The sequence below is a fragment of the Sus scrofa genome, chromosome 11 (genome assembly GCF_054392235.1).
Source record: "Sus scrofa isolate SSC_HxYL_T2T_F1_AM1 chromosome 11, Sscrofa_HxYL_maternal_Yorkshire_Landrace_v2.0, whole genome shotgun sequence".
Lineage (NCBI taxonomy): Eukaryota > Metazoa > Chordata > Mammalia > Artiodactyla > Suidae > Sus > Sus scrofa.
In genome coordinates this window covers 70,728,211-70,755,769 of record NC_139393.1, presented here as the reverse complement: position 1 = coordinate 70,755,769, position 27,559 = coordinate 70,728,211, and the positions used below count along the sequence as shown (strand labels likewise).

The window sequence follows — 27,559 nt, the reverse complement described above, 5'->3', positions numbered from 1 at the left end:
CTGACCTAGTAATGAGTGGGAGGAGCGAGGCGCGTCGCAAAAAGTCGCAGTGGAACTTTCCTACGATCTACAACCTGGCGCTTTACGGTGCCCAAGCACTGCTGAGCTGGGAGATGACGACTGCAGTCCGGGCTGAGCCCTTGGGTCTTCCCAACAGCTTTGCGAAGCGGGTCCTGGTGACCGGGGGTGCTGGTTTCATGTAGGTAACGGTGCTTCTAGTCGAGTAGTGGCTTCCCAGAACCCCAACCTTTTCCTGCGCCTCTGCTTGCCCTTGGCAACTCGGGATCGGCTTTGGGGATCTGATTGACATGGGGAGGGTCTTAATGCACGAGAAGGATTATTCCACCTTCCCGACGAAGACGTGACTCCTCTGAAACTACGACTTCTTTTAACGCCTCCCAGCCAAAGCAAAAGTGCTGTGGTACTGTCCGCCTTTCTGCCTTGCCCGAGATGTACCTGTCAGTCTTTTGTGGGCGCCCACTTTGCCCCCACCTCAACCCAGCACCCCCGACCCCCTCCCAGCCTCCTACGGTACACAGGCCTTGTATATATAGGCGCCAAGAAACGGTTTCTGGTTTATGATAGGAGTTTCATTTATTCAGCAAACTTTTTAAAAAATCCTCTACCAGTGCTTTGATCTGTATCAGTCGTTTGAAGCCTCCTTTCTGCTCACACTCACATTTAATCAACAGGTCTTCTCTTAGTACTTCCAAAGCGACCACGTCTCCTCGTCCTCCCCTTTCTATCCTAGCTCATGTTACTTGTGTCTGCTTTTGCCTGAACTTCTACTATAGCCACTCATTAGTCACTGCTTACACTCTTGTTCCCTTAAAGTCTGTTCACACGCAGAAGTCAGTGTTTATTAAGTAAATAAGTGCGTAGTTTCACTCCAGTGGTTCCTGTCAGATTTAGAATAAAATCTAAACCCTTTACGGTACCTAGAAGTCTCTCAAGTGCCCAAGCTCCAAGGTGGTCTGTTGTTCTACCTCTTTTATGTGCCTGCCACTCTTAGCGTCGTGCAGTTCCTGGAACACCGGAGGCTGGTTGCCGCTATTTTGAGGCCTTTGCACTTGCTTCCCCTTTGCTTAGGCTGTTTGCTTCACTTAGTTCAGGTGTTTACTCAGACATCACCTCCTCCTGGCCTTACCTGACCGCCCTATCTGAATAGCCCCTCTCCCAACTAACCCACTTATCACTACCTGAAATTATACTGTGTAGTTTCACTTGCCTATTGTGTTTCACTCACCTATTGTCTGCATCCCCACCCTCCGATGTAAACCAGATGAGGGCACAGAGTGTGGTTCCCTAAACAGCTGGAAAATTTACCCTCCCCCCGCCCCTCCGTTAGCATGTTAGATCACCTCTTCTTACCCCAGTGACTTGGAGGAGGGTACCAGGCAGGCACGTTTTCACTTAATGAAAAGAGGAACATGGATATAAAAGGGTGGTACAGTGCTGGTGCAGGACCGGTCTGTCCTGGGAGATTCTGTGAAAGGGCTGTCAAGTGCAAACTCTGAGTTCATAATTTGGTCCTAGGAGGCCAACATTTTGGTGTATATGATACAATCTGGTCATTATCAGGGTCCTCTGAAACCAATTGTGCTACTGTGGATATTCAACTCAGGATGGTTTCAGCAAGTATTAGCATGGGAAACCTAAGTTTGCTCTGGAACACCCCCCCCCGTTCTAATTTACACCACCAAATTCTCTTATGCCAAGAAATAGCAATGGCAGTGGGATTTCTGTGAACACGGTCAACTCCTATGCTCATGACAACTTAATTTTTACATAGTTATACCTACTGTCTGTGAAAAGGCATGTTACAGTTTAAGTCCATCTGCACTGACCATCACCCATTGTATTTATGATATGGCTTTACTCCCACTCTCAGTGTGTGCATGGGCAGCGTATTTGGTTGGTGACATCCTTATACCCAGGATCAGTATATTCTCTCTTGACCAGAATGTAAAGGGAGCATAGCCATACTGTTGAAAAGATGAGTGAAAAATATAGGTGTGTGTATATTCAATGTAGTTTTATTATTTCTGTTGTCCCACAACAATGTAAAGGTATCTACTGAGTTTCCTAATACTGGACAGCTTAGGGTAACATTTGAGAATTTAAGGAAAAGGTTAAGTTTTCTACTAATGGGTTATACTTTTTTCCTATAGTGCATCACATGTGATTGTCTCTCTAGTAGAAGATTATCCAAACTATATGATCGTAAATCTAGACAAGGTAAGCTTTATAAAAATGAACTGCATGTGTTGAAACTTACTTATATTTTTTAAAAGCATTAGAATCCTGTTATGCCGATATTTTAATTTTGTATTTAGTCATTTGAGAAACTTAAGGGCCATATATAGTCATGTGTTCATACAGTTTTTTACTCTTAAATTCTTGAAACTTTTTCGTTTGTTATGATAGTGCATAACCTAAAGGTTTTAAGTGCAGTATTTTTACTAAAAGAAATTCTTCTCTGAATTCAACATTTAGTGTAATCTTGTGATGTTTTTGTTTGTTTTCAGTGTTGAGATACTCTGATTATTTTATTATATGGTTTTATAACCACCAGCTCCTGGAAAATTATATATTTACTCTAAAAATTGAAGTACAGTTCCTTTGGTTTTGAGAGTTTTTCTGTAATAGTTGCTCCCTGGAGATTATGAAGGCCAGGATTGGTGATCACTACATTGTTGACTTTAAACACAAGATGCGATTAGTTACCTTACTTTCATAAAACCTAATAGTAAAAATATATAGACAAAAAATGATCTGTTTGTCTTACTTGTTTTTGCCTTCAATAATATCATGAACAGTAATTTTCCCCCCATCTGTCTACCAATTTACCAACAGGTAACTTAGGAAAAAGTGTAATGAGGAGTTCCCCTTGTGGCTCAGCAGTAATGAACCCAGCTAGTATCCATGAGGATGCAGGTTCCACCCCTGGCATTGCTCAATGGGTTAAGGATCCAGTGCTGCCATGAGCTGTGGTATAGGTCGAAACACAGCTCAGATCCTGCATTGCTGTGGCTGTGACATAGGCCGGCAGCTACAGCTCCAATTCGACCCCTAGGCTGGGAACTTCTGTATGCTGGAGGTGCGGCCCTAAAAAGAAAAAAAGAAAAGGTGTAATGAGTTTTAATATGTGTAACACAGGTATAGTTGTATTCAATCACTAATTCTTTTTAGTGAATGGTAAACTCCTACAGTCTCAGTGGCGGAGGGAGACCTGGGCAGGACAATTTTTTAAAGGAGAGGCTTATAAAATAACTTTTTTTAATTGAAAAGGTAAGAAAATTTCATCGTTTTTTAATTTATTTTTTACTTACCAGAAACTTCTAAAAACACTGAGAGCAAACACTTTAAGAAGACATTTTTTGTGTTATAATCAGAACATCGTCAGTATTTAAAATAAATTGACATGTAGGAAAAGCTGTTATCACTCTTTGTTGTTTCTCCCCCCTTACTTATTTTAAGCTGGATTACTGTGCAAGCCTGAAGAACCTTGAAACCATTTCTGATAAACAAAATTACAAATTTATACAGGTATGAAAGTGTTCTTATATATGTATTTTTTAGTATGCCTCTGTAGTCATTCAGATATCATATCTTTCTACTTTATAAATTTCAGTAATATGGGGGTAGGAAAGCACACTTATTAAAGACCTTTTTAATTTCCAGAAGTACCCCATGAGAATATCACTTGTAGGTTGATACCACATATAGAGCTACATGCAATTTTTAGTGCCTTAGCAGATCTATGAGTAGCCGATTGAACTTCCATGGTTTGTGATTTTAGGTCCTCGGTAAGATTTGAAGAGATTGGTACAAAATAGGGTGTTACTCAGGTAGCCCGGTAGTCGGTAGTCAGAAACCCACCCTACAGCCCATAGTACTTTTCTCCACTAGGATTGCCTAAAATCGGCCCTCAGTGGCTGATTCTTACTAGGCATTCTCAGAAGAGTGCAGAGTACAAACCAAGAGCCAGGTCATCAACTCAGAAAGGGAAATCTTTTTTTTTTTTTTTTTTGTCTTTTGTCTTTTTGTTGTTGTTGTTGTTGCTATTTCTTGGGCCGCTCCCACGGCATATGGAGGTTCCCAGGCTAGGGACTGAATTGGAGCTGTAGCCACCGGCCTATGCCAGAGCCACAGCAACGCGGGATCCGAGCCGAATCTGCAACCTACACCACAGCTCACGGCAACGCCGGATCGTTAACCCACTGAGCAAGGGCAGGGACCGAACCCGCAACCTCATGGTTCCTAGTCGGATTCGTTAACCACTGCGCCACGACGGGAGCTCCAGAAAGGGAAATCTTAATGTCATTTGTAACTATCTTACGATTTATGTTTTTTAAGGGATTCTATAAACTTTATAACCACAAATCTTAATATACTAAGCAAACATTTCATAATTTTTTTCCTTCTATATGAAAGTGTTTCCTCAGTCACTGAAGAATTGTTGAGAATACATATTTTTAGAAGATCTAAAAATATGTATTCTCAAAATATGTATAAAATACTCATAGATTGAGAGTTCTCGTTGTGGCTCAGCAGGTTAAGGACCCAGTGTTGTCTCTGTGAGGATGCAGGTTCCATCCCTGACACTTAATTCACTCAGTGGGTTAAGGATCTGGCCTTGCCGCAAGCAGCAGCATAGGTTGCAGGAGTGGCTCAGATCAGCTGTGGCAATGGTGTAGAAGGCCACAGCAGCAGCTCCAGTTTGACCCCTCGCCTGGCAACTTCCATATGGCACAAATGGGGCCAGAAAGAGAAGGAAAAAAAGAAAAGAAGGAGTTCCCGTCGTGGCGTAGTGGTTAGCGAATCCAACTAGGAACCATGAGGTTGCGGGTTCGGTCCCTGCCCTTGCTCAGTGGGTTAACATCTGGCGTTGCCGTGAGCTGTGGTGTAGGTTGCAGATTCGGCTCGGATCCCGAGTTGCTGTGGCTCTGGCGTAGACTGGTGGCTACGGCTCCGATTCAACCCCTAGCCTGGGAATCTCCATATGCCTCGGAAGCGGCCCAAGAAATAACAAAAAAAAAAAAAAAAAAAAAAAAAAAAGAAAAGAAAAGAAAGGAAAAAAACCACCTCATAACTTACTGCTTAGTTGTAGTGAAATACATCATTCCAGTTGTTACACTTACTTTAAATACATTTCAGTAATGCTTATATCAAACTTTTAAAAAAGAATTTTTTTCTTGTTAACATAGTTACCTTAGGTTGGCGAGAATGTTAAGGAAAAAAAGCTCACAGAGTCCATAGTAGTAGTTGGTACTCAGTAAAATACTATTTTAGACACTTTGCAAAAATGTATTTTGTATTGAATATCTTACATGCTAGGATGCTGAAGAAATAAATCATTATTTTGCCCTCAGTTGAATTTTAAGATACTCTTTTTATACCTGGGTGGGTGGTGAAGGGAGAATTAATTTTGTTCTTATGATTTTTGTTCATGAAGTAAAACGGTTATTATGAATGAGAGTGCTCAATGAAACTTGGCTTTTTCATCTTTGCTTTTTTATATAGGGTGACATATGTGATTCTCACTTTGTGAAACTACTTTTTGAAACAGAAAAAATAGACATAGTGCTACATTTTGCTGCGCAAACACATGTAGGTAAGCATTGTTTTATGTTACAGTTATGACAAGCAATTTTTTTTTTTCCAAATGGCTAACTAACCAAATAAAAGTCTAGTAATGGGGCTGAACAGGTAGGTACTTTGAAAGAACATATATCATGTTTTATCAGAAAAGCCCATGGTCGCTGTGTCATCATGATGCTTAGTGTTTCTCAGATCAGGTGTTAGTGTAGCCTTGAATGTTATCCTAAAACTGAGTTTAACCAAATCCAGAATAGTAATTACTTCTGGGGATATGGGCCTTCAACTGTATTTTTAGTATGTTTTTCTTAAGCTAGGTGGTGGACACAATTGAATGTTATTATCTATACTGTTTTGTTCTTAGATATTTTCTAATAATTTGTCTGACATTTTATATTATGAAATACAGCATATATTCAGAAGAATTTAGAGGTAAGGTTAGATGAATGATGGCAATTTGAATAACCATATAGCCATCACCTAAACAAAAGATAGAATGTTGCTGAGCCCTCTCAAGTAGTAGTATTGCTGCCTTATTACCTGACTTTTAAGTTATAATTTCCCTTGGTTTTCTCTACAGTTTTACTGTCTCTGTACTTTTCTCCAAATAGTATAGGTTAGTTTTTCCTGGTTTTAAATTTTATAAAAATGTATACATGGAAGCTCGCTGGTGGTGCATTGGATCTGGCATTGGTCACTGCTGTGGTGGATGTTCTGTTCTTGGCCCAAGGACTTCCATATGTCCTGGGCATAGCCAAAATAAATCAGTAAATATGTAAATAAATAAAACTGGCTTATTAACCTTTTTCTCATTGATTTGTAAGAGTTGATACACATGATACACACATGTGTGCATGTACACACACACACACATATATACTGAATACTAATTGTTACATGTATTACAAATATCTTCTCCCACTCTGTGCTGTATCTTTTAATATTTTTGCAAGCGTGTCTTGATGAGCAGATGTTCTTATATAAATTCTTAATGAATTTATGTATCTTTTATGTTATGGTTAATGCTTATTGGGTCTTAAGCAATTCCCTGTTGCCCCAAGGTCATGAAGATATTCTCCTACATTATCTTTGAAGAGCTCTAGAGTTTTGCCTTTCACATTTAGGTTGTAATCCATTTGAAATTGATTTTTGTATGAAGTATGAGATAATAATCCAATTTCTTTTTTTCTATATGAATACCAATTGCACCTTTGCCACTTGTGGGAAAGCTCACCAGTTTCCACTGCCCTGTCATATATCAAGTATCTTTATACGAGTATCTGTTTCTCAACTCTTTGTTTGTCTGTTTGTCTGTGCCTGTGCTGATTACACAATATATTGACTAATTTAGTGCTTTCATTATCTGATAGAGCAAATCCTTCTACTTGGTTAATGATCAAGCACTTTTCCTTCCAGCAATGTATGAGATGTTTACCAGTACTTCTGTTGTCAATCTTTGGTGGTTTTTATTATAGTTTCCCCTGATTATTAATGAAGTAAAAAAAAAACAACAAAACCCTTTATGTTTGTTTATTGGATTATCCTCCTCCCTTTCTTATTGGTGTATCTTCTTTACAGAGACTTCTAAATGGCAAGTCTGTTTACCATTTTCTAGTGGATGTTTATTCCTTGTAGATTTTTATAAGTCCTTTGTATATTCTGAATTCATGCCATTTGCCACTACCTTTTTTCAATCTGTCATTTGCCTTGTCACTTTCTTAAAAATATCTTTTGATCAATTGAAATTCTTCACTTCCAGGTGGTCCAGTTTATCCCCTTTTCCTTTAGGGTTCGCGCACTTGGTGTTCTCTGTAAGGACTCTTTTCCTACCTCCAGAGTCATGGAGATAATTCTCTTACATTTTTTTCATAAAAATTACTGCTTTGCTTTCCACATTCACATTTTTTCCCCGCATCAATATCCCTTTGACCCAACACCGTTTATTGAAAAGACTCAACCTTTCCTCATCACCACCTTTGTTGGAGATCAAGGACCTCTATATCCATGGTTCTGTCTCTGGGCTCCTGTCTTGTTCCACTGGTCTTCATGTATCCTTATGCCATTACCATACTTTAATTACTGGAACTTTATAATAATTCTTGGTCCCAGCAAAGCAAACCCTCCTACCTTTTTGTTGTTCCAGATTTTTTTTTAAGTTTAAGAGCACTTCACTTTTAAAAGTATCATTTCTCCTCTTTTCTATTTCTTTTTAGAATTAAACAAAAAAAAAGTGTTTCCTGCAAATATAGGGCTGATAGTTTTCTAAATTCTAAGAACTTACATGTATGATGTAATTTGGGTTTAGTGAAATCATAAACAGCAATGCATTTTTATGTCATTTTTACCACTGTTGCAATTGTGCTGAAGAAAGAGAAGTGAATAGAGCTCTCCTTAAATCTGAGTCTACGGGTTGGTGCTTGGGTGGAATTGGTCTAGCTTTTTCTTCTTTTTTTAGATCTTTCATTTGTCCGTGCCTTTGAATTTACCTATGTTAATGTTTACGGCACTCACGTTTTGCTAAGTGCTGCACATGAAGCCAGAGTGGAGAAATTTATTTATGTCAGCACAGATGAGGTGTATGGAGGCAGCCTTGATAAGGTGAGCTTACACAATGTCTGTTTCACCTCCTTCCCCTGTACCGTGATGCAAAGCTGGCTTACTAAAACCTACCCTGGACTTTTTTCATCCTCTGATTATACACACGTGAGGCTTTCCAAAATGTTTTTCCATTGTGTCTCTTTTTTTTTTTTTTTTGTCTTTCTAGGGCCGCACTTGCAGCATATGGAGGTTCCCAGGCTAGGGGTCCAATCAGAGCTACAGCTGCCAGCCTCCACCAGAGCCACAGCAATGCAGGATCCCAGCCGCGTCTGCAACCTACACCACAGCTCACAGCAACGCCAGGTCCTTAACCTACTGAGCAAGGCCAGGGATTGAACCTGAAACCTCATGGTTCCTAGTCAGATTCATTTCCGCTGCGCCATGACGGGGACTCCTCCATTGTGTCTTTTGTTCAAATCAAATAATACCACCCCAAATGGGAAACCACAGGCTAATCTGACACAGATTTATATGTAACTTGACTGACAATATTTTGCAAGCAGCAGCTCACGCCTAATCACTCATTCTTTTTTCTTTTTTTCTTCTTAGGGCCACGCCCAAGGCATGTGGAGGTTCCCAGGCTAGAGGTCAAATTAGAGCTGCAGCTACCGGCATACGCCACAGCCACAGCAACACCAGATCCAAGCCATGCCTGCCATCTACGCTGCAGGTTGAGGCAATGCTGGATCCTTAACCCACTGAGCGAGGCCAGGGATCGAACCCACAGCCTCATAGATACTAGTCGGATTCGTTTCTGCTGAGCTGTGACGGGAACTCCTGATCAGTCATTCTTTGTGATGAATGCCGTTGCCATGGACCAAAGCATGTGTCAGTTAAGCTGCAGGTGATGCCTCTCCCTCCTGTTCTACTCAGGAAAGCACACTGCTGTGTCACGGAGTGGGAATAAAATTACTAGAAACTGGAATCTGTTCTCCTTTGTTAATCATTTGTAAATACTGTAGTTTTTATATTAAAAAATGGCTCCATTCTCCAGGCTGTATTTTCATAGTGTTTACAGTGACCTCATTTTGTTTTGTTTTGTTTTAATATATTAATTTACCAAAACACATACATAGTGGGAAAATACAAGTAGTTTGAAAAGACTTAGGAGAAAAAGCAGACCCTGACCACGTTGGTTCAGTGCATAATCCCACTTCTGAGAAACAACCATGTGTATCTCTCTTTGCAGCTTTTTTCAGGTAAGCCTCTACCTTCTGGTCCTCCTACTCCCCCTATATCAGATCTGATTCAGTAGGCAGAATGCTTTTTAAAGTATAAGTCAGATCGTGATATGTAAGTCAGATCATGATATTTGAACCCATCAGTGTTTTGACAGTGGCCTCCAGGGTTCCACACAGGGTTCTCTGGCTCTTAGCTTTCTGACCCCATCTCCCATTTCTCTTCCTTCATTCCAGCCTCCTTATAGTTCCACTGGACACATTTCTATCTCAGGGCCTTTGCACTTGCTGTTCTCTTTGCCTGCCTTGTAAGGTCATTATGAACTTTAAGGAAGTTACTATATGTGAAGTGCTTAGAAAGATGCCAGGCATGTATTTGGGTTTCAGTAAATGTTTTTTAAATGTAGTCCTTAAGGAGTTTCCACTGTGGCACGATGGGATGAGTAGTGTCTCTGCAGTGATGGGACACAGGTTTGATCCCCGGCCCAGCACAGTGTAGTTGTGATCTAAGCTGCAGTTGCCACAGCTGCAGCATAGATACTGCTGTGGTTCAAGTCTAATCCCTGGCCCAGGAACTCCGTATGCCGAGGGGTGGCCAAAAAAAGGAAAAAAAAAAAACCATGGTGATAAACATTTCAAGTTCGGGAGTTCCCATCGTGGTGCAGCTGAAATGAATCTGACTAGTATCCATGAGGATGTGGGTTTGATCCCTGGCCTTGCTCTGTGGGTTAAGGATCCAGCGTTGCCATGAGCTGTGGTATAGGTAGCAGATGCAGCTCAGATATGGTGTTGCTGTGGCTGTGACGTAGGCCAGCAGCTGTAGCTCCCATTCAGCCCCTAGCCTGGAAACCTCCATATGCTGCAGGTACAGCCCTAAAAAGCAAAAAAAAGAAAACATTTCAAGTTTGTAATATGTTCTCTAATTTTTCTGCTTAGAAAGTATACACACATATATATATTTGTACATGTACAACTGGGTCACTTTGCTGCACAGCAGAAATTGACAGAACATTTTTAAATCGACTATAATAAAACTTTAAAAATAAACAAATAAAAAAGTATGCATAATACTTACTTTGTTTAACATATCTTTTTAAAATTAGGAATTTGATGAATCTTCACCCAAACAACCTACAAATCCTTATGCCTCATCTAAAGCAGCTGCTGAGTGTTTTGTACAGTCTTACTGGGAACGATATAAGGTAAGAACTGACTTCAGAAACCCTTGAGTCATTTTTCTTTGGATTTAGGTGTTAAAACTCCAAGTTAGCATTAGCAATATTTCATTTTTCAAATAGGGGACATAGATTGAGGAAAGTTATATATTAAGGAATTTTAAAATCTAAATTGCTACATTGTATGAAAAGTAGGAACCTACCTCTTATCCAGTTCACCATTTAAAGGAACAATTCCTATTTTTCCTACTTCAGTAATAGGTAGATTATTACAGATAGAGTGAAAAGCCCTGTTGGGGGACTTCCCATTGTGGCTCAGTGTGTTAACAAACCCGGCTAGCACCCATGAGGACTCAGGTTCAATCCCTGTCCTCTCTCAGTGGGTTAAGGATCAGGCGTTGCCGTGAGCTGTGATGTAGGTCACAGACACAGCTTGGATCCTAACTTGCTGTGGCTGTGGTTAGGCCAGCAGCTGCAGCTCCGGTTCAGCCCCTAGCCTGGGAACTTCCATATGCTGCAGAGTGCAGCCCCAAAAAGAAAAAAAAAAGGCCTGTTGGAATATCCTGATTCCCAGGAGTCTTCTAAGGCAGGGGTATTGTTGGGGGTGCAGATTCCCTTACCTGCTCTTCACAGCCCCTCACAAGTGGGAGGTGGACTTGCCCTGGGGGCTGTGTCATTGTCCCTGTGGGAGCCTTGCTCTCCGGGAATCATCAGCTTGAGCCCTGCACTTGGCTTCCCTCTGAACTCCGAGAATTATTAGGGACTGGGTCAGACAGGCAAGCGACAGTGACTTCAGGTTCTGTAACCTTTTGTGTTCCGGGAGTGTGGTTCTCTCCCTCCTTGGTAGCCCTTTGCCTTTGTAAGGGTTGGTACAACAGAGAAAGCCGATTTGAAGTGTAACATCTAAGGAGCTCTCTGAACTAACTGGGGAGAAATGTCTTTAGTTTCCTGCTATCTAACAAACCCGCCTCCATCTATATTCACCCTTTAAGGAGACTATGCCTCTTCTTCCTTTTGGAATCTCTGCCTTTATCTGAATCCTGTCCTCTACTGTCTTTTCAGGAACCTTGCATTAGGGAGAAAAAAAAAAAAAATCCCTTGACTTCACTCCTTATGGTGTGTGGATTATTTAGCCAAAAAATACCCATATTTTAAAACTGCTCATCTTTGGGTAATCCTTATTATTGGACCTTTTCATTACCTTAACATCCAATATTCTTTAAGTTTCCAGTTGTCATCACCCGAAGCAGTAATGTTTATGGACCCCATCAATATCCAGAAAAGGTACATTTCACTTCTGAATTCATAGAGTGTTTTAGTGATCGTAACTTTTCATTATTTAAGCTATCTCTTTGGTTATTTGTCTGAAATAATTTATGTTGTGATTAACCCTAATTATAAACGCTATATAGACCACATGCCAGTCTTAGCAGGTTTAGGGTTTGAAGACCTGTTTTGAAGTCTCAGTTTTGATAATCACCAGGTGGCATGGCCTTATGTGCTTTGAGCATCATCTCTAAATTAATGGGTAATGATAATACTTAGGAAGGGTTTGAAGGATACAGTGAGATGATGTCTGTGAAATGCTGTCCTTGCAGGATTCTAGCGCACTGCAGAAGGCTCCCAGTGAAGGCTTCTTCCTGGTTTGCAGTCAGACTGATATGTCAGGCTCTACAGCAGTGTAAACAGTAATTAGAGTGATGTGGGACCCTTGTACATAAATTTAACTTAGAGCCTGCCGATTAACTGCTCCCCAGCTCCTTGGTGTTGTTGCAGACCTGCGAGTCTTCCAGGACAAAGGTTTTGTGAATTTAAAAAATGTAGTTAAAAGGCTAAAAATGCCTGTGCAGTTGATTCTGTGTCATTAAGCTCAGTGCTAAGTAACCACTAGTCTCTGCCTAAATTTTTTTTTTTTTTTGCTATTTCTTGGGCCGCTCCCGTGGCATATGGAGGTTCCCAGGCTAGGGGTCTAATCGGAGCTGTAGCCACTGGCCTACGCCAGAGCCACAGCAACGCAGGATCTGAGCTGCGTCTGCAACCTACACCACAGCTCACGGCAACGCCGGATCGTTAACCCACTGAGCAAGGGCAGGGACCGAACCTGCAACCTCATGGTTCCTAGTCGAATTCGTTAACCACTGCGCCACGACGGGAACTCCATCTCCGCCTAAATTTAGAGCTGGGTTTCTCACTTCACAGATGGTTGCATTGATCTTTCTGCCCAAAGGAAAGGGCCATATCACGATATGCTGATATTTACGTGGCTTAATTTTTGGACTATTTTTAACAAACTTATTATACATTTAATAATTTCTTATCTCCTCTTTAACATAAATTTTCTTTGAATCCCATGGCACTGGAATTACTTTTTATTAATTTCACAATCACTTATTGAAAGGGACCATATGTAAAGTAATAAGATATGATTCTTGCCTGTATAAAATCAATGCAGAAGTGAGCTTTGTGATGAGAGCCTTTTTCTGAACTTTTTCATTATTTATATCATTTTATATTCATTTTTATCTAGCACATAACTGGTTTTTATGAAACAGGAAGTGCTCTTAGAGTTCTTTTACTTATCAAAATTATAATAAGTATTTCTTGAACTCCTGTTAAGAATTAGAATTTCTTGGGAGTTCCCATTTTGGCTCAGTGGTAACAAACCCAACTATTATCCATGAGGACGTGGGCTTGATCCCTGACCTTGCTCAGTGGGTTAAAGATCCAGTGTTGCTGTGAGCTGTGGTATAGGGCGCAGACACAGCTCGGATCCCGAGTTTCTGTGGCTGTGGTATATAGGCCAGCAACCACAGCCTCCAATTTGACCCCTAGCTTGGGAATTTCCATGTGCCGTGAGTGCGGCCCTAAGAAAGAAAGAAAAAAAAAAAAGAATTAGAATTTATCCATAAATGTATTTCTTAATAATAATTTTTTTTGGCCTTTTTTTTTTTTTAGGGCCACACCTGCGTTATATGGAGGTTCCCAGGCTAGGGGTCCAATCAGAGCTACAGCTGCCGGCCTTTACCACAGCCGAAGCAACGCCAGATCCAAGCCACGTCTGTGACCTACACCACAGCTTGTGGCAACGCCAGATCCTTCACCCACTGAGAGGCCAGGGATCGAACCGGTAACCTCATGGTTTCTAGTCGGATTTGTTTCTACTGGGCCACAATGGGAACTCCTATTTCTTAATAATAATCTTTTAATCTTATGATGAGTTCAGGTTTATATTACTGAATGAAATTGCAAAGTCTGAAATTATTTTTAAATATTCTTTTAGGTTATTCCAAAATTTATATCTTTACTACAACACAACAGGAAATGGTATGTTATTTACCTTTATACTCACTTTTTTTGGGTAAATTATAGTATTTGGTGTCAGTCTTTCTTGAAAATCAAGAGGCCTTAGATTTAATGTCCCAACAAATTTAAGAATTCCTTCTATAATCAGTGTAATAGTTTTAAAAATAATTATAATGTATAATTCATCTTTATAATTTGATTACTAAGATAATTTTAATTATTAAATGATCTATCCTAAAATTTTGAGTTATAGCATTACAGTTTGTCATCTATCTTCTTTATATAATTTTACTTTTTACTTTTTTTTTTTAATGGCTACACTGCACGTGGAAATTCCCAGGCCAGAAACTGAATCCAAGCCACAGCTGCGACCTAGGCTGGATCTTTTAACCTCCTGCACCAGGCTAAGGATCTAACCTGCACCTCTGCAGCGATCAGAACCACTACACTCAGATTCTTAACCCACTGAGCCACAGTGAAAACTCATAGTTTTTCTTTTTCTTTTTTCTTTTTAGGGACAAACCTAGGGCATATGGAAGTTCCCAGGCTAGGGGTCAAATCGGAGCTACAGCTGTCGGCCTACACCGCAGGCACATCAACACTAGATCCAAGCTGCATCTGCCACCTGTGCCATAGCCACAGCAGCAGTGGAACCTTAACCCCCTGATCAAGGCCAGGGATCAAACCCGCATCCCCACAGACACCATGTCAGGTTCTTAACCGGCTGAGCCACAACAGGAACTCCCTCCTTTTTTAAAGAATTTATTTAATTCATACAACTTAGATATTCTTCAAAATGAACTTTAAAATGAGTGGATAAATATTTTTCAGGGGTCACTTACATGTTCACCACTGAGTACCCACAGAGGGTTTGGAGATCAGTTAAAGATTATGGATAAATTTAAAAGTCTTGAGAATTTGTTTTCAATAAAAGATACCTAGGATCTTCCTGGCAATTGACTTCTCTAGAATTGCACCCAGTGCTCGTCTTACCCTGCTTTGGAGAGCTTACTTGTTTACACTCTTTGATTCCCTTTCATTTCATCTTTTAGCTGCATTCATGGATCAGGGCTTCAAACAAGAAATTTCCTTTATGCTACCGATGTAGTGGAAGCATTTCTCACTGTCCTCAAAAAGGGAAAACCTGGTGAAATTTATAACATTGGGACCAATTTTGAAATGTCAGTTCTCCAGCTTGCCAAAGAACTAATACAACTGGTATGTATATATTATAAAAGGGTTAATATTTTCAGAATTGTCACTAAGTTAGTGACAGTAATCACTAATTTTGTTAAAGTCAATGATTTATGGTTTGCTCGTTTGGAAACTAAACAAGTGAAAAAAAGGAAATTCATAATTATAATTACATATGTATGCTGAGATAGGTTATTATTGAAACTGCATTGCTCATTTAGCAGTAGCTTTTCAGGAAAAAAAAAGTCTGAAACATTAAAAGTACATCCCCATTATAAGACATATTCAATTGCAGAAAATTAAATATTAAATTACATGCCCTAGAATCAAGGAACGGTGATATATAACTAATAGTTATGCATACATGTATGTATTAGCATCAGTTAAAATCTCAGGATACAGTGGAAAGAATGACAGAGTGAGTGAATGGAAAAACTTCTTTTCCTTTTTTTTTTTTGTCTTTTTGCCTTTTCTAGGGTCACTCCCACAGCACATGGAGGTTCCCAGGCTAGGGGTCCAGTCGGAGCTGCAGCCACCCGCCTGCGCCAAAGCCACAGCAACGCCGGATCCTCAACCCACTGAGCGAGGCCAGAGATCAAACCTTCCACCTCCTGGTTCCTAGTCGGATTCGTTAACCACTGAGCCACAATGGGAACCCCCAAACTTCCTTTCCTTTACAGTACTCCCAGAATGCACTGTTCTCACGTTGTGTGGGTTTTCCACACCACGCTATTCTCCGAAACCAGCTCGGTGTCCTCCTGTTTAACTCAATTCTGACATTATCTACCTGGAGATGGTGTAAGATGTCCCCAGTTAAGGGCTCAGTCCTATAAGGCTCCCTCACTTCCTCTGTCAGTCCCGAGACCTGGTTGTCCCGTGTGCTTCTGATCCCCCAGCTCTATGTCTGAGGTGATCTGCTAGAGGGGCTCACAGAACTCAGGTAGACAGGCCATTCCCTAGATTACTGGTGTGTTCCAAAGGCTGGAGGCCATGCACAGGGCAAGGCATGAGAGAAGGGCACAGGGCTTCCATGCCCTCTCCAGGCATGTCACCTTCCCAGCACCTCCATGTGTCCAGCAGCCTAGAAGCTCTCCTCTTGGGTTTTTATGGAGGTGTCATTAAGTAGGCATGGTTAATTAAACCATTAGCGCTGATGATTAACTCAACTTCCAGTCCCCTTCCCCTTCCCAGAGGCAGGGGCAGGGAGGCTAAGGTCCATCCTTCTAATCAGAGGGTAGGTTCCCTTGGCAACCAGTCTTCATCCTCCAGGGCTTTCCAGAAGTCACTTACTAACAAACACTGGTGTGGTCGAGAGGGCCTTGTTATCCATACCAAAAACATGTTCTCTCTCAATACTTGGAAATTCCAAGAATTTTAGGAGCTCTGCCAGGAACGAGGATGGACACCAAATATATATTTCTTATTTTAAGCCACAGTATTACACTGAGTAATAACCAAAACCCCCCAAAAATTCATTTTCTCCTGTCGTTTATGTAATGTGTATTCCTTCTGAGCATCAGGTGGAATTTAGGTTATAAAGTATAGAAAGTGATCATAAATTGTCTTAGCTATCTTCCCCACTTGGAGGAAGTTGTTTTTCTTGCCTTTTGAATCAGTTGTTGAATGCCATTTTTATTCTCTGGTCTCATTTTATAATTTGACTCAATGATCTTCTCCATTCTGACAGATCAAAGAGACCAAATCAGAGTCCGAAATGGAAAACTGGGTAGATTATGTTAATGACAGGTGAGTAACAGGTTAAAGCATTGGGGATAGGTTGTGAAATCTTAGGTACTTGTAAGACTGTAAAATGTATGGACTTACCCAGAAAAGTTTATCTCTTTTTAGTTTTCTGCTAAAATGTTTTTTCCTAATTATAAGTGGCATAAGAATAAAATTGTTACTTACTAGCTGTGTGATTTAAAGGAAGTTATTGACTCCAAGTCTGAGGTTTCTTTGAATATGAAATAGAGATAGTAATACCTTACCTATGGAAGTATTTTAAAATTTAATTTATATGTATGTAAACTACCAGACTTGGGGTGTGGAACATAAGAGTCCTAACAGATTTATATGTGTTTATTTATTCATTCATCAAACATTTAAGTATGAGCCATTGCATTCATACCTAGATTTTGGTTGAAATAAGAAAAGAATAAGCCATAGAAAGGGTTAGGCATCTGGATTAGTGGTGATTTTTTTTTTTTTTTGGCTTTTTAGGGCCACACCCGAGGCATATGGAGGTTCCCAGGCTAGGGGTCTAATTGGAGCTGTAGCTGCCGGCCTACACCACAGCCACAGCAACACCAGATCCGAGCCACGTCTGCAACTTACACCACAGCTCATGGCAACACAGGATCCTTAACCCACTGAGCAAGGCCAGGGATTGAACCTGCAACCTCATGGTTCCTAGTCAGATTCACTAACCACTGAGCCACGACGGGAACTCCCATTATTAATGATTTTTAACATATACTTTATTTTTCAAATTTTCTATAATACGTGTGTCATCAGGGAGAATTTCTTGAGAAAAAATTTGAATTGTGAGCACATGATTATTTTTCTCAGTATTTAAATTTGTAAATATATGTCCACAATGTCATTTTAAATCTGTTTTGTTTTCCAAGACCTACCAATGACATGAGATATCCAATGAAGTCAGAGAAAATACATGGATTAGGATGGAGACCCAAAGTGCCTTGGAAGGAGGGAATAAAGAAAACAAGTATGTTATGAATTGATCATTTTATTTTTAATTTTTAAAATTTTTTTGTCTTTTCCTGAGAATGCACATGCACAGGCAGCATATGGAGGTTCCCAGGCTAGGGGTCGAATCAGAGCTATAGCTGCTGGCCTGCAGCACAGGCAGAGCAACGCCAGATCTGAGCCTCATCTCCGGCCTTCACCACAGCTCACAGCAATGCCTTAATCTGCTGAACAAGATCAGGGATCAAACCTGTGTCCTCATGGATACTAGTCAGATTCATTTCCACTGAGCCACATTCACAGTAAGTCCTGAATTGATCTTTTTTTTTTTTTTTTTTTTTTTTGATCATTTTAGGTGAAGGGGATTCAGAAACATTTTAAGGAACAGTAATTTATTTTCATAACACTATAAATTCATCAGAATTTTGTGGTGAATCACTTTCACCTTTCCAACCCTTACATTTAATATGTTTCTAACATTAGTGATTAAATATCTTGAATGTCCTAGACTAACTTCTGAACAGGCTTCCTTTGTCTTATTACCAGATACCTATTTCATTGATTTGTAGATGCACATTTTTTCACATCCTTGAAAAGTATGTGTTTTATAGTTATTATTTCAATTTTTTTCTTTCTTACTAGTATATAAAGTAATGGTCCATCTTAAGGCATCTTAGATTTGATGAAATAGAGACAATTGCAGTCTTTGAGCATCTTTGGTCTTTTTATACTGAAACAAATTGGAAACAAATTTAGTATGTGTGAAACTATCCGTGTAAGTATATATAGAGTCTATGTATATATGTTAAAATTGTGTTTAGAAATGTACTTATGAGAAGAATTACTCAAGTGTAGGAAAAAAGTCTTGGTTTAGAGCTTGATGTATAAAATACTTGTGTTGAATTTTTAAAAACAAATTCCAAGATAATTTATCATTTTTTTCAACTAAAAGAACTTTATTATAGAATAGCAATAGGAGACCCTGTGTCTGTGGGGATGTGGGTTTGATCCCCGGCCTGGCTCAGTGGGTTAAGGATCTGGCATTGCTGTGGCTGTGGTGTAGGTTCCCTGTGGTTGTGGTCCCATAGCCTGGGATCTTCCATATGCTGCAGGTGCAGCCCTAAAATGAAAAAAAATAAAATTAGACTAGCAACATAAAATATTTTTATGTTATGCTTATTAACACAGTGATCTCACTCTGCCTGTCATTGTGACATTTACATGGACAAAATACTACACTTTTTTCCCTCTGACTTTGTAAATGACTTTTCTCCAACCACGGTAAATGACCTATCTCCCTTTCCCCCTGACTTCCCTAAAATCAGAATGTTTTAACTCCTTATTTGATGTTTAAATCTAAGTTTTCCGGTGATGAAATATTTTCTGATTGACATCACTGGTCAGTTCAGAATCAAATTGTTTTTCATTGTTAGGCAGTTTTTGCCTGCAGATTGGCTGATGAGTAAGACTTTTCTCACTTAACAGAAAGTTAGTAAATGTTGGTTATTTTTTTTATTTTTATTTTTTTGTCTTTTACCAGTTGAGTGGTACAGAGAGAACTTTCACAACTGGAAGAATGCAGAGAAGGCATTAGAACCCTTTCCGGTACAACCATCATTTGTGTAGTCAGGACCGTTTCCAGAGAAGGAAGAAAATTATCCTACCTCGACAAGTGATAGGAAATCAAGTGACCAAATGAAGTGTCCTCTTTCATTTGGAATTAGAATATGAGTTTTTGCATAAAATTCAAATATAAAATGCCTCAATCTTGGAGTTCCCATCGTAGCTCAGTGGTTAACGAATCCAACTAGGAACCATGAGGTTGCGGGTTCGGTCCCTGGCCTTGCTCAGTGGGTTAACGATCCGGCGTTGCCGTGAGCTGTGCTGTAGGCTGCAGACGCGGCTCGGATCCCGCGTTGCTGTGGCTCTGGCGTAGGCTGGCGGCTACAGCTCCGATTGGACCCCTAGCCTGGGAACCTCCCTCCATATGCCGCGGGAGCGGCCCAAAGAAATAGCAAAAAAAAAGACAAAAAAAAAAAAAAATGCCTCAATCTTTAGAGGACGTTCAGTATCAGCATAGGATTTAACTATCAGATTCTCTCAGAAACCTTTTCTCCTGAAAATTAGGTGCTGATAGGTATGGAAAGTTTCCTCGGTAGAGGTGAGCTGAGGAGGAAGAATGCCCTGGTTCTGAGAACAAAGGTGAATAGCTCTGGGAAGATGGCAGCCTTCATTGGCATTGAACTCGGCTTCACAGCCTTACCCTTTGCCTAGAAAGTCGCTGAAGTTTTTTAAGCAATAGAGGCTGAGCCTAATGCCCTAATTTATCTTTTTTTAAGGTCTGATATCATGCTATAATTGCTTTAAAAGTGGAACAAAATGGAAGCATATCTAGCTAGCACTTTTTAACTTTTGATAATTTTGTAAAATTAAGTATTTTTTAAAAGAAGGATGTAGTTTTTATATTTTCAAAATTGGTCATTGGATTATGTAAGTAACCTTGTTCCAGAGAAATTTCATCATGTATTTACTGTTTAAAGTGATTTTATTTATAAAATTATCAGTATTTTAATGTATTTAATGTAGAATGTGGCTTTTGAAAAATAATGTATGTTTTTATTTTGCTGTAGAAAATTTTTTTAAATACTTGATTATCATATATTTTTAATTCCTCTCTCCCCTGAAGGCTTTAAGATGATTTGAAAAGGTAATTGAAAAGGTAATTGATTGGATATTCCATTGAGTAAAGAGAAGTCAAAGATTCTTTGCAGCTTTCTGACTTCAGTGTCTGGTGGCTTGTTTTCTCAATGGAGTAGGAAGCAAAATTATTCACTCAGAGGTGGTTGAAGGGCGTGGGGATACGAGTGGGATACAGGCTTTGGGGAAAAGAGTAAAAAGCAAATCCAGAATTAGGAAGGGGATTTGCAAACTGGAATGAAACACAAACTGAAGTTGAAACTGTAATTTCAGAATTTCGATATATGTAAAAATAAATTAAGCCAGAGTTGGGACTTATGGGGCATAAGAACTAGAGTTGAGTGAGAGTGATTGAAATGAGTTTCCCCTGGTCTTAATTGTATGGGGAAGAAAAGGCTTCTTGGGAGGAGCCTGTGCCTCTAGAAGAAATGGAGAGGGGAGAGAGGACGTGAGAGCTCAGGGCAAGTTACAGACAGAAGATAGGACCAACTGAAAACAAATCGTCTTTGATGGAGTTTGGTCATTGATGATGACAAAATAAAAACACTTATTCTGTGTCACTTGTTCTATTTCGTTTTTTTCTTGCACATATTTTTGTGTACACCTTTATTTCCCGATTTAATATTCACAATATGATTTACCTTTATCATTTATCTAATTTCATGAGATGATTTTAACAGACCTTAGGAACATATAATGAAAAAAAAAACAGTTAAAAAAAACACTTGGAGTTCCCGGTGTGGCACAGCAGAAACGAATCTGACTAGGAAACCATGAGGTTTCAGGTTCGCTCCCTAGCCTCACTCAGTGGGTTAAGGATCCAGTGTTGCCGTGAGCTGTGGTGTAGGTCGCAGATGCGGCTCAGATCTGGCATTGCTGTGGCTGTGGCATAGCCCGGTGGCTACAGCTCCGATTAGACCCTTAGCCTGGGAACCTCCGTATGCCTCGGGTGTGGCCCTGAAAAGACAAAAAGACAAAAAAAAAAAAAAAAAAAACTTTTTGCAGAAAGTATTAAAAAAATTTGTTCCACGTCATATGTCATCAGGGAAATGCAAATTAAAACAACAAAGAGATAGATACTGCTAGAATGGCCAAAATGTGATCCCACCAAATGCTGACAAGGATGTGGAGCAGCAGGGACGCTCTCTCCTACATGGCTGGTGGGAATGCAAAATGTTACAGCCCTACGGAATTCTCCCTGCAGTCATCAGCATCAAGAACCCTCCTGAGAAATGTCATCTAATCTCATTGCTTTAATTATCCTTTTTTTTCTCCAACTAGAAGAAATTTGGCAGTTTCTTACAAAACTAAGCATAATGTTATCCTACAATGCACCAGTCACATTCCTAGCTATTTACTCAAAGGGTTTGACTTAATGTTTGCACTAAAACCTGCCCAAGGTTGTTTATAGTAGTGTTATTCATAATTGCCAAAACTTGGAGGCAGCCACTGTGTCCTTCAGTAGGTGATTAAGTAAATAAACTCTGTATCCAGACAGTGGGACATTATTCAGCCATAAGAAGAAATTAGCTGTGGGAGTTCCCTGGTGGCCTAACAGTTAAGGATCGGGCATTATCACTGCTGTGGCCTGGGTCACGGATGCGTTGCGAGTTCCCTGGCCCAGCAACTTCTGTATGCCATGGGCATGGCCAAAAAGAAGAAAGTAAATGAGCTGTCAGGCCATGCAAAGACATGGAGAACTCAGGTGCATATTACTAAGTGGGAGAAGCCAATCTGAAAAGGGTATATACCGTATGATTCCAACTATATGACATTCTGGAAAAGGCAAACCTATGGATACAATAAAAAGGTCAGTGTTTGTCAGGGGTGAGGAAGGGAGATAAATAGGGCACAGAGGATTTTTAAGGCAGTGAAAATATGCTCTATGATAATGTCCATTTTTTTTCCTTTTTTTTTTTTTTATTTAACTTTTTAGGGCTGCATCCGTGGCATATGGAAGTTCCCAGGCTAGGGGGTGAATCAGAGCTACAGCTGCCGGCCTATACCACAGCCAGAGCAATTTGGGATCCAAGCCACTTCTTAGACCTTCACCACAGCTCTAGGCAATGCCAGATCCCCGGTTCACTGAGCGAGGCCAGGGATGGAACTTGCATCCTCATGGATGCAAACGGATTTGTTTCCACTGTACCACAGCAGGTACTCCTGTGATGTCCATTTTTCAATTTGCATTTGTCCAAACCCATAGAATGTGAAACGCCAAAAATGAACTCTAAGATAAAACTACGGTCTTGGGGAGATTATAAATCAATTTGGATTCACCTGTGGTTTAAAACAAAAAAACACCCTTCTGGTGAATGATGTTGATAACGAGTCAGGCAATGCTTGTGTGGGGACAGAGGGTGTATGGGAAACCTTACCTCCCTCTCAATTTTGTGGTAAACCTAAGACCACCCTTAAAAAAAATTGTCTCAAAAAAAAAAAGTAACCTTAGAAATAAAGAAATTGGCTGAGTCAAAAAAAAAAAAAAAGTTCTCGTCATGTCTCACTGGTTATGAGGATGCGGGTTCGATCCTGGCCTCGCTCAGTGGGTCGGGGATCCAGCATTGCCATGAACTGTGTGTGGTGTAGCTCGAAGACGTGGCTTGGATCCTCAGTTGCTGTGGCTGTGGCTGTGGTTTAGGCTGGCAGCTACAGGTCTGATTTGACCCCTAGCCTGGGAACTTCCATATGCTGTGGGTGCGACCCTAAGAAGATAATAAATAAATGAAATGGCTGAGTCAAGTTGATGGCTTTTGGTCTTCAAGAGCCCTTTGAAAGCTGCCTTGCTTTCCTCCCCTGCTGTGTCTTCAGCTTGCTTCCATCTGGCTTCCATTCCCTCTCCACGCAGGGATTCTCCCAACGAAGGTCATTGCTTGAATTATCATCTTTTAAAACCTTTTTTAAAAATGTATTATCTCCAGCCAAGATCTCTTTCCTGAGCTTCTGATCTCCAGTTTGAAATCAGTTTGATAGGGCCTCAAAAATGTAAACAGAATTACCATGTGACCCGGCAATTCCACATATCCAAAAAAACTCGAAAGCAGGATCTCAGCTACCTATACCCCAATGTTCACTGCAGCATTATTCACACTGGCCAGAACGTGGAAACAACCCAAATGCACATCTGCAGATGAAGGGATAAATAAGATGTACAAACAATGAAATGGTGTGGTTCCAGTTACATGAAGTACCTAGAAAAGACGAAGTCGTGGACACGGAAAGGAGATTAGAGGTTTACCCGGGGCTGGGAGGAGGGAGATAGATGTGAGTTTAATGGCTACAGAGTTACAGTTTGTGATGATGAAAAAGTTCTAAAAGTGGGTGGTGATCATGATTGCCCAACATTGCGAATATACTCAATGCCACTGAATCATACACTTTAAAATAATTAACATGGATAGAGTTCCCACTGTGGCATAGTGGGCTAAGAATCTGACTGCAGCAGCTCACCTCACTTCAGAGGCTCTGGTTTAATCCCTGACCTGACAAAGTATTTTAAAGGATTTCATGTTGCCCCAGCTGTGGCTTGGATTCTGTCCCTGGCCTGAGAACTTCCATATGCCATGGGTGCAGCCATTAAAAAAATAAAAGTTAACATGGTAAATTTTTTGATTATGTATATTTTAGCGCAATAATAATTTTTTAAACTGTGGACCCAGACCAACAGCATTTTTATCCATTGTTAGACCTGCAAACTCCTGGACCCCATCTTGGGCTTACAAAATCAGAAACTTTGGGGATGGGGCCTAGTGGTTCTGATACACCCTAATATTTGAGAACCCCTGCTCTATAAGGTGAGATGGGGAGATGAGGCCAGAGAGAAGCATGGTGCCCAGGTCTTGGAGGGCCTCGTTTGCCATGGAAAAGGTGCTTTGACCTCATCGGAATTTTAAGCAAGACATCAACACCGTTAGATTTGTGAGATTTATCTAATTTCTAATTTCAAAACTAAAATGTGCATATTGCAGACTGCTTGGAAGACTAAATCAATAAAAAATGCAAGCCACCCATTGTCTACAACTGGAAGTAACCCCTGCTGATAGTTAGATGTATGTTCTTCATTTCATTTCTTGGAACATATATAAACATTTAAAAAAGCCAAAATAGAATCATAATGGACACACTGTTTGGGAGCCCACTTTTTTTCACTGAGCAATATATCATGAACGCTTTTACATATTATGAGATCTTTTGCCATTTTTATTGACTGCAGAGTTACGTTTTTGATAGCTCATTCTGGCAACAGTGTGAAAGATGAATTTAAAGGAAGGCAAAGATTGAGCTCCCGGAGGGATCCGAGTGATGAAACTGTTGCAGTAAATCAGACTGGCGATGATAAGGCCTCAAGCACAGCACTGCCAACGGGTAGCATCAGCGACAGGTGCGAGAACTCTGCAGATTAAAAAACTTGTTGATTGATTATACGTGGGAGGTGCACTTTCTTGACTTGGGTGGTATTTTAAGGTTTTAAATGTTGAATTGGAAAGGGTGGAGAAGGTAAGAAATATTTGGGAGATGTTGAGCTTTAGGATCTGTAGGCCAACCAAGTGGAAATAGTAATACTTAAGCGTATGCATCTGATGTTTGGATGGGTGGGCAGGGTTTGAGATCTACAGACACATATTTGGGAGTTAAGTGGCTATGAGAACCCTCAGACTGGGTTAAACCCCCAAGGAGAACAGATGAAATGGCAGAGTTGATGGTGGGCAGCATGATTCATAGACCAACCGTGAGAAATACCAAGGTCTTAACTGCGGGCAGGGGAGCCAGGAAGAAGAGTAAGAAGGGATGGTTAAAAATAAATAAGCAAAAAGAGTGGAGTAGAGGAAATAATACCACAGAAGACAACGGGACATTCAATAACAAGCAAGTGGCTAGCTGAAGTTCAGGAAGGCGAAGACCCATTGGTTTTGTCAATGTGCAGGCAAATTTCCTAGAGTTATTTTAGTGGAGGGGGTGGGTGGGGACGAATATCTGGATAACAAAGAACTGAGTAGTGATTCGGGATAGAGGGATGGAGAAATGGAATTTAGACCATGCTTTCAAGGAGCTGCATAAAGTTAGGGTCAGCCCTAAGGAGGATGCAGGGCCAGTGAAGCCCTAAGAAGGATGTGGTGTAGTAAGAAACCTATGAGGTGGTTCTCATAGGATCCTAAAACCTTGGTCTTTCCTAAGTGATCGGAGTGTCTTTGTTACTCCTGAGGAGCCCCTTTAAATCACGCTTGTTTATGCTACTGAAGTGACTTAGGGTGGGGCCTCTAGCTGGTCTCCGGATGGGGGGGGGTGGTTCCTAGAAAGGCCAAGGGAGGGGAGCCTGGGATCTTTCAGCCCCACCCACTGACCTAGAGGAAGCCGGGAGACTGGAGGTGGGGGGCGGGGTGCCTGGAGATTAAACTATAAAAACTCTTGACCAGCAAGGTGTGACAAGCCTCCAGATTGGTGAACAGGTGGAGTTGCTGGGAGAAGGGTACACCTGGAGAAGCTTTCCGCCAGTCTTGTGCTTGCTGCTGATTTCATTCACATGTTGTTGCTCTTTGGGACTGATCTTTAGTCCTTACTTGGATTAGACAATAGAAACTTCTATTTTGGAATAATTCTTCTTTGGTCTTTTCTTAGCTTTACAGGTCGGCTTTTCTAATGCTGTTGTGTTTATAGACAAACACATTATGTTCCAACTGACAGACTCTGAAAACACACGTTTTATCCCACGGCGGAAAAGATTCTATTGTAATCTTACTATCCTAAATGCAGAAATAAGAAGCCCCCTTGTCATCATCCTGACTTAGGCCAATTTTGAGAAGCAAGGGTAACAATTCTAATTCATGGTCTCTCTCTTGGCTCTAAACTGCTGGAAAACCCTCTAATCAAAAGTCTAGGAATAGTTCTATAACTTTGCTTAGTTCCTCATCTGTTAACTTGGAATGAAAACACTGTTCACTTAGTGACAGTAGTTGGGAGAAAGAACTATCGGGGTGAAAGAGGAGGGAAATCACTTTTTCAAATTAAAATGCTGAATAAAATTTACAGAGATAAGGAATTTTAAATGATAGGCCAAAGAAGCCCTTGAGAAACATCTTTCTATGTCCAGCAAATTTAAAACTTTTATTAATGGTTCTGGGGGTCTGCCCTTCAGATATTTTAACAGGGTTCTTTTTTTTTTTTTTTTTTTTGGCTGCACCCTCGGCATGCAGAAGCTTCCAGACCAGGGATCGAACCTGCACCGCAGCAGTGACCCAAGCCAATGCAGTAACAATGCCGGATCTTTAACCCACTGAGCCACAGAGGAACTCCCCCTTCAGATATTTTAAATAGAAGAAACTAGGGTGAAAATACAAAGCAAGGGGTGCAAGAGGATTGTCGGCATCTCTGGAGCACCAGGATGCAGGTGTGATCCCCAGCCTGGACCGGTGGGTTAAAGGATCCAGTGTTGCTGCAGCGGCAGCAAAGGCTGCAATCGTGGCTCGTATCTGATCTCTGGCCCAGGAACTCCATATACCACGGGGTGGCCAAAAAAGAAAAACCAAACCAAACCTATTTGGGAGTTCCTGTTGCGTCTCAGGGTTTAAAAACCTGATATTGTGTCCGTGAGGATGCAGGTTTAATCCTTGGCTTCACTCACTGGGTTAAGGATCTGCCGTTGCCCTGAGCTGCTGCGGCATTGGCTGAAGATGCCACTTGGATCTGGTGTTGCTGCGGCTGTGGTGTAGACCTGCAGCTGCAGCTCTGGCCCTGAGAACTTCCATGTGCTGCAGGTACAGCCCTAAAAAGAAAATACAAAGCAGTATTTCTTTGCCTGGAGAACAGCATCCAAAGTCAAACTTTCATTTTAGCTATTTGAATGTAACATGTCAAGCGAAAATTCCATGTGTACTTGATAATTAGAAACTGCACATTTCCCTTAAATTAATCTGCTACTCCAAGTTTTCCTTTTGCCCTCATAACATTCTAAAAAAGTGTGCTACCTCTGTCTTATTGTGCAAATATTTCAGCTATCATAAAAAGAGAATAGTGTACAAAATAGCTAAAATCAAATCAGTTCAAAATTCTCAGGAGTTGAAATGTGGTTGCTTAAGTTCACGGGCTCATCACACCATAGTTTTAGATGAT

General features: G+C 40.6%; 1 protein-coding gene across 9 annotated transcripts; it reads left to right on the top strand.

The window, feature by feature from the left end:
• Positions 1-13: 13 nt before the first annotated feature.
• On the top strand, positions 14-27,559 carry TGDS (TDP-glucose 4,6-dehydratase). Of its 9 annotated transcripts, XM_084982083.1 has the most exons (13): positions 14-199; positions 2,172-2,238; positions 3,481-3,549; positions 5,527-5,617; positions 8,057-8,199; positions 10,481-10,579; positions 11,777-11,836; positions 13,833-13,876; positions 14,908-15,073; positions 16,737-16,795; positions 17,677-17,774; positions 24,683-24,833; positions 26,069-27,559. In XM_084982083.1, the coding sequence occupies exons 1-13, from the start codon at positions 114-116 to the stop codon at positions 26,088-26,090; spliced, it is 1,155 nt and encodes a 384-aa protein (XP_084838209.1). In that variant the 5' UTR covers positions 14-113; the 3' UTR covers positions 26,091-27,559. The 9 variants fall into 9 exon arrangements, 7 of the variants coding, with proteins under 7 accessions (XP_084838209.1, XP_084838210.1, XP_003131096.3 ...); XM_084982084.1 differs by lacking the exon at positions 26,069-27,559 and having other exon boundaries at positions 14-203; positions 24,683-24,872; XM_003131048.6 differs by lacking the exons at positions 24,683-24,833; positions 26,069-27,559 and adding an exon at positions 19,296-21,012.

Excerpts from the sequence above, each read along its gene's own strand:
- TGDS (XM_084982083.1), top strand. The coding sequence starts at position 114 with ATGACGACTGCAGTCCGGGCTGAGCCCTTGGGTCTTCCCAACAGCTTT. Across the intron at positions 5,618-8,056 it reads TGCTGCGCAAACACATGTAG|ATCTTTCATTTGTCCGTGCC; the intron begins GTAAGCATTGTT and ends TTCTTTTTTTAG. Across the intron at positions 15,074-16,736 it reads CCAAAGAACTAATACAACTG|ATCAAAGAGACCAAATCAGA; the intron begins GTATGTATATAT and ends CCATTCTGACAG.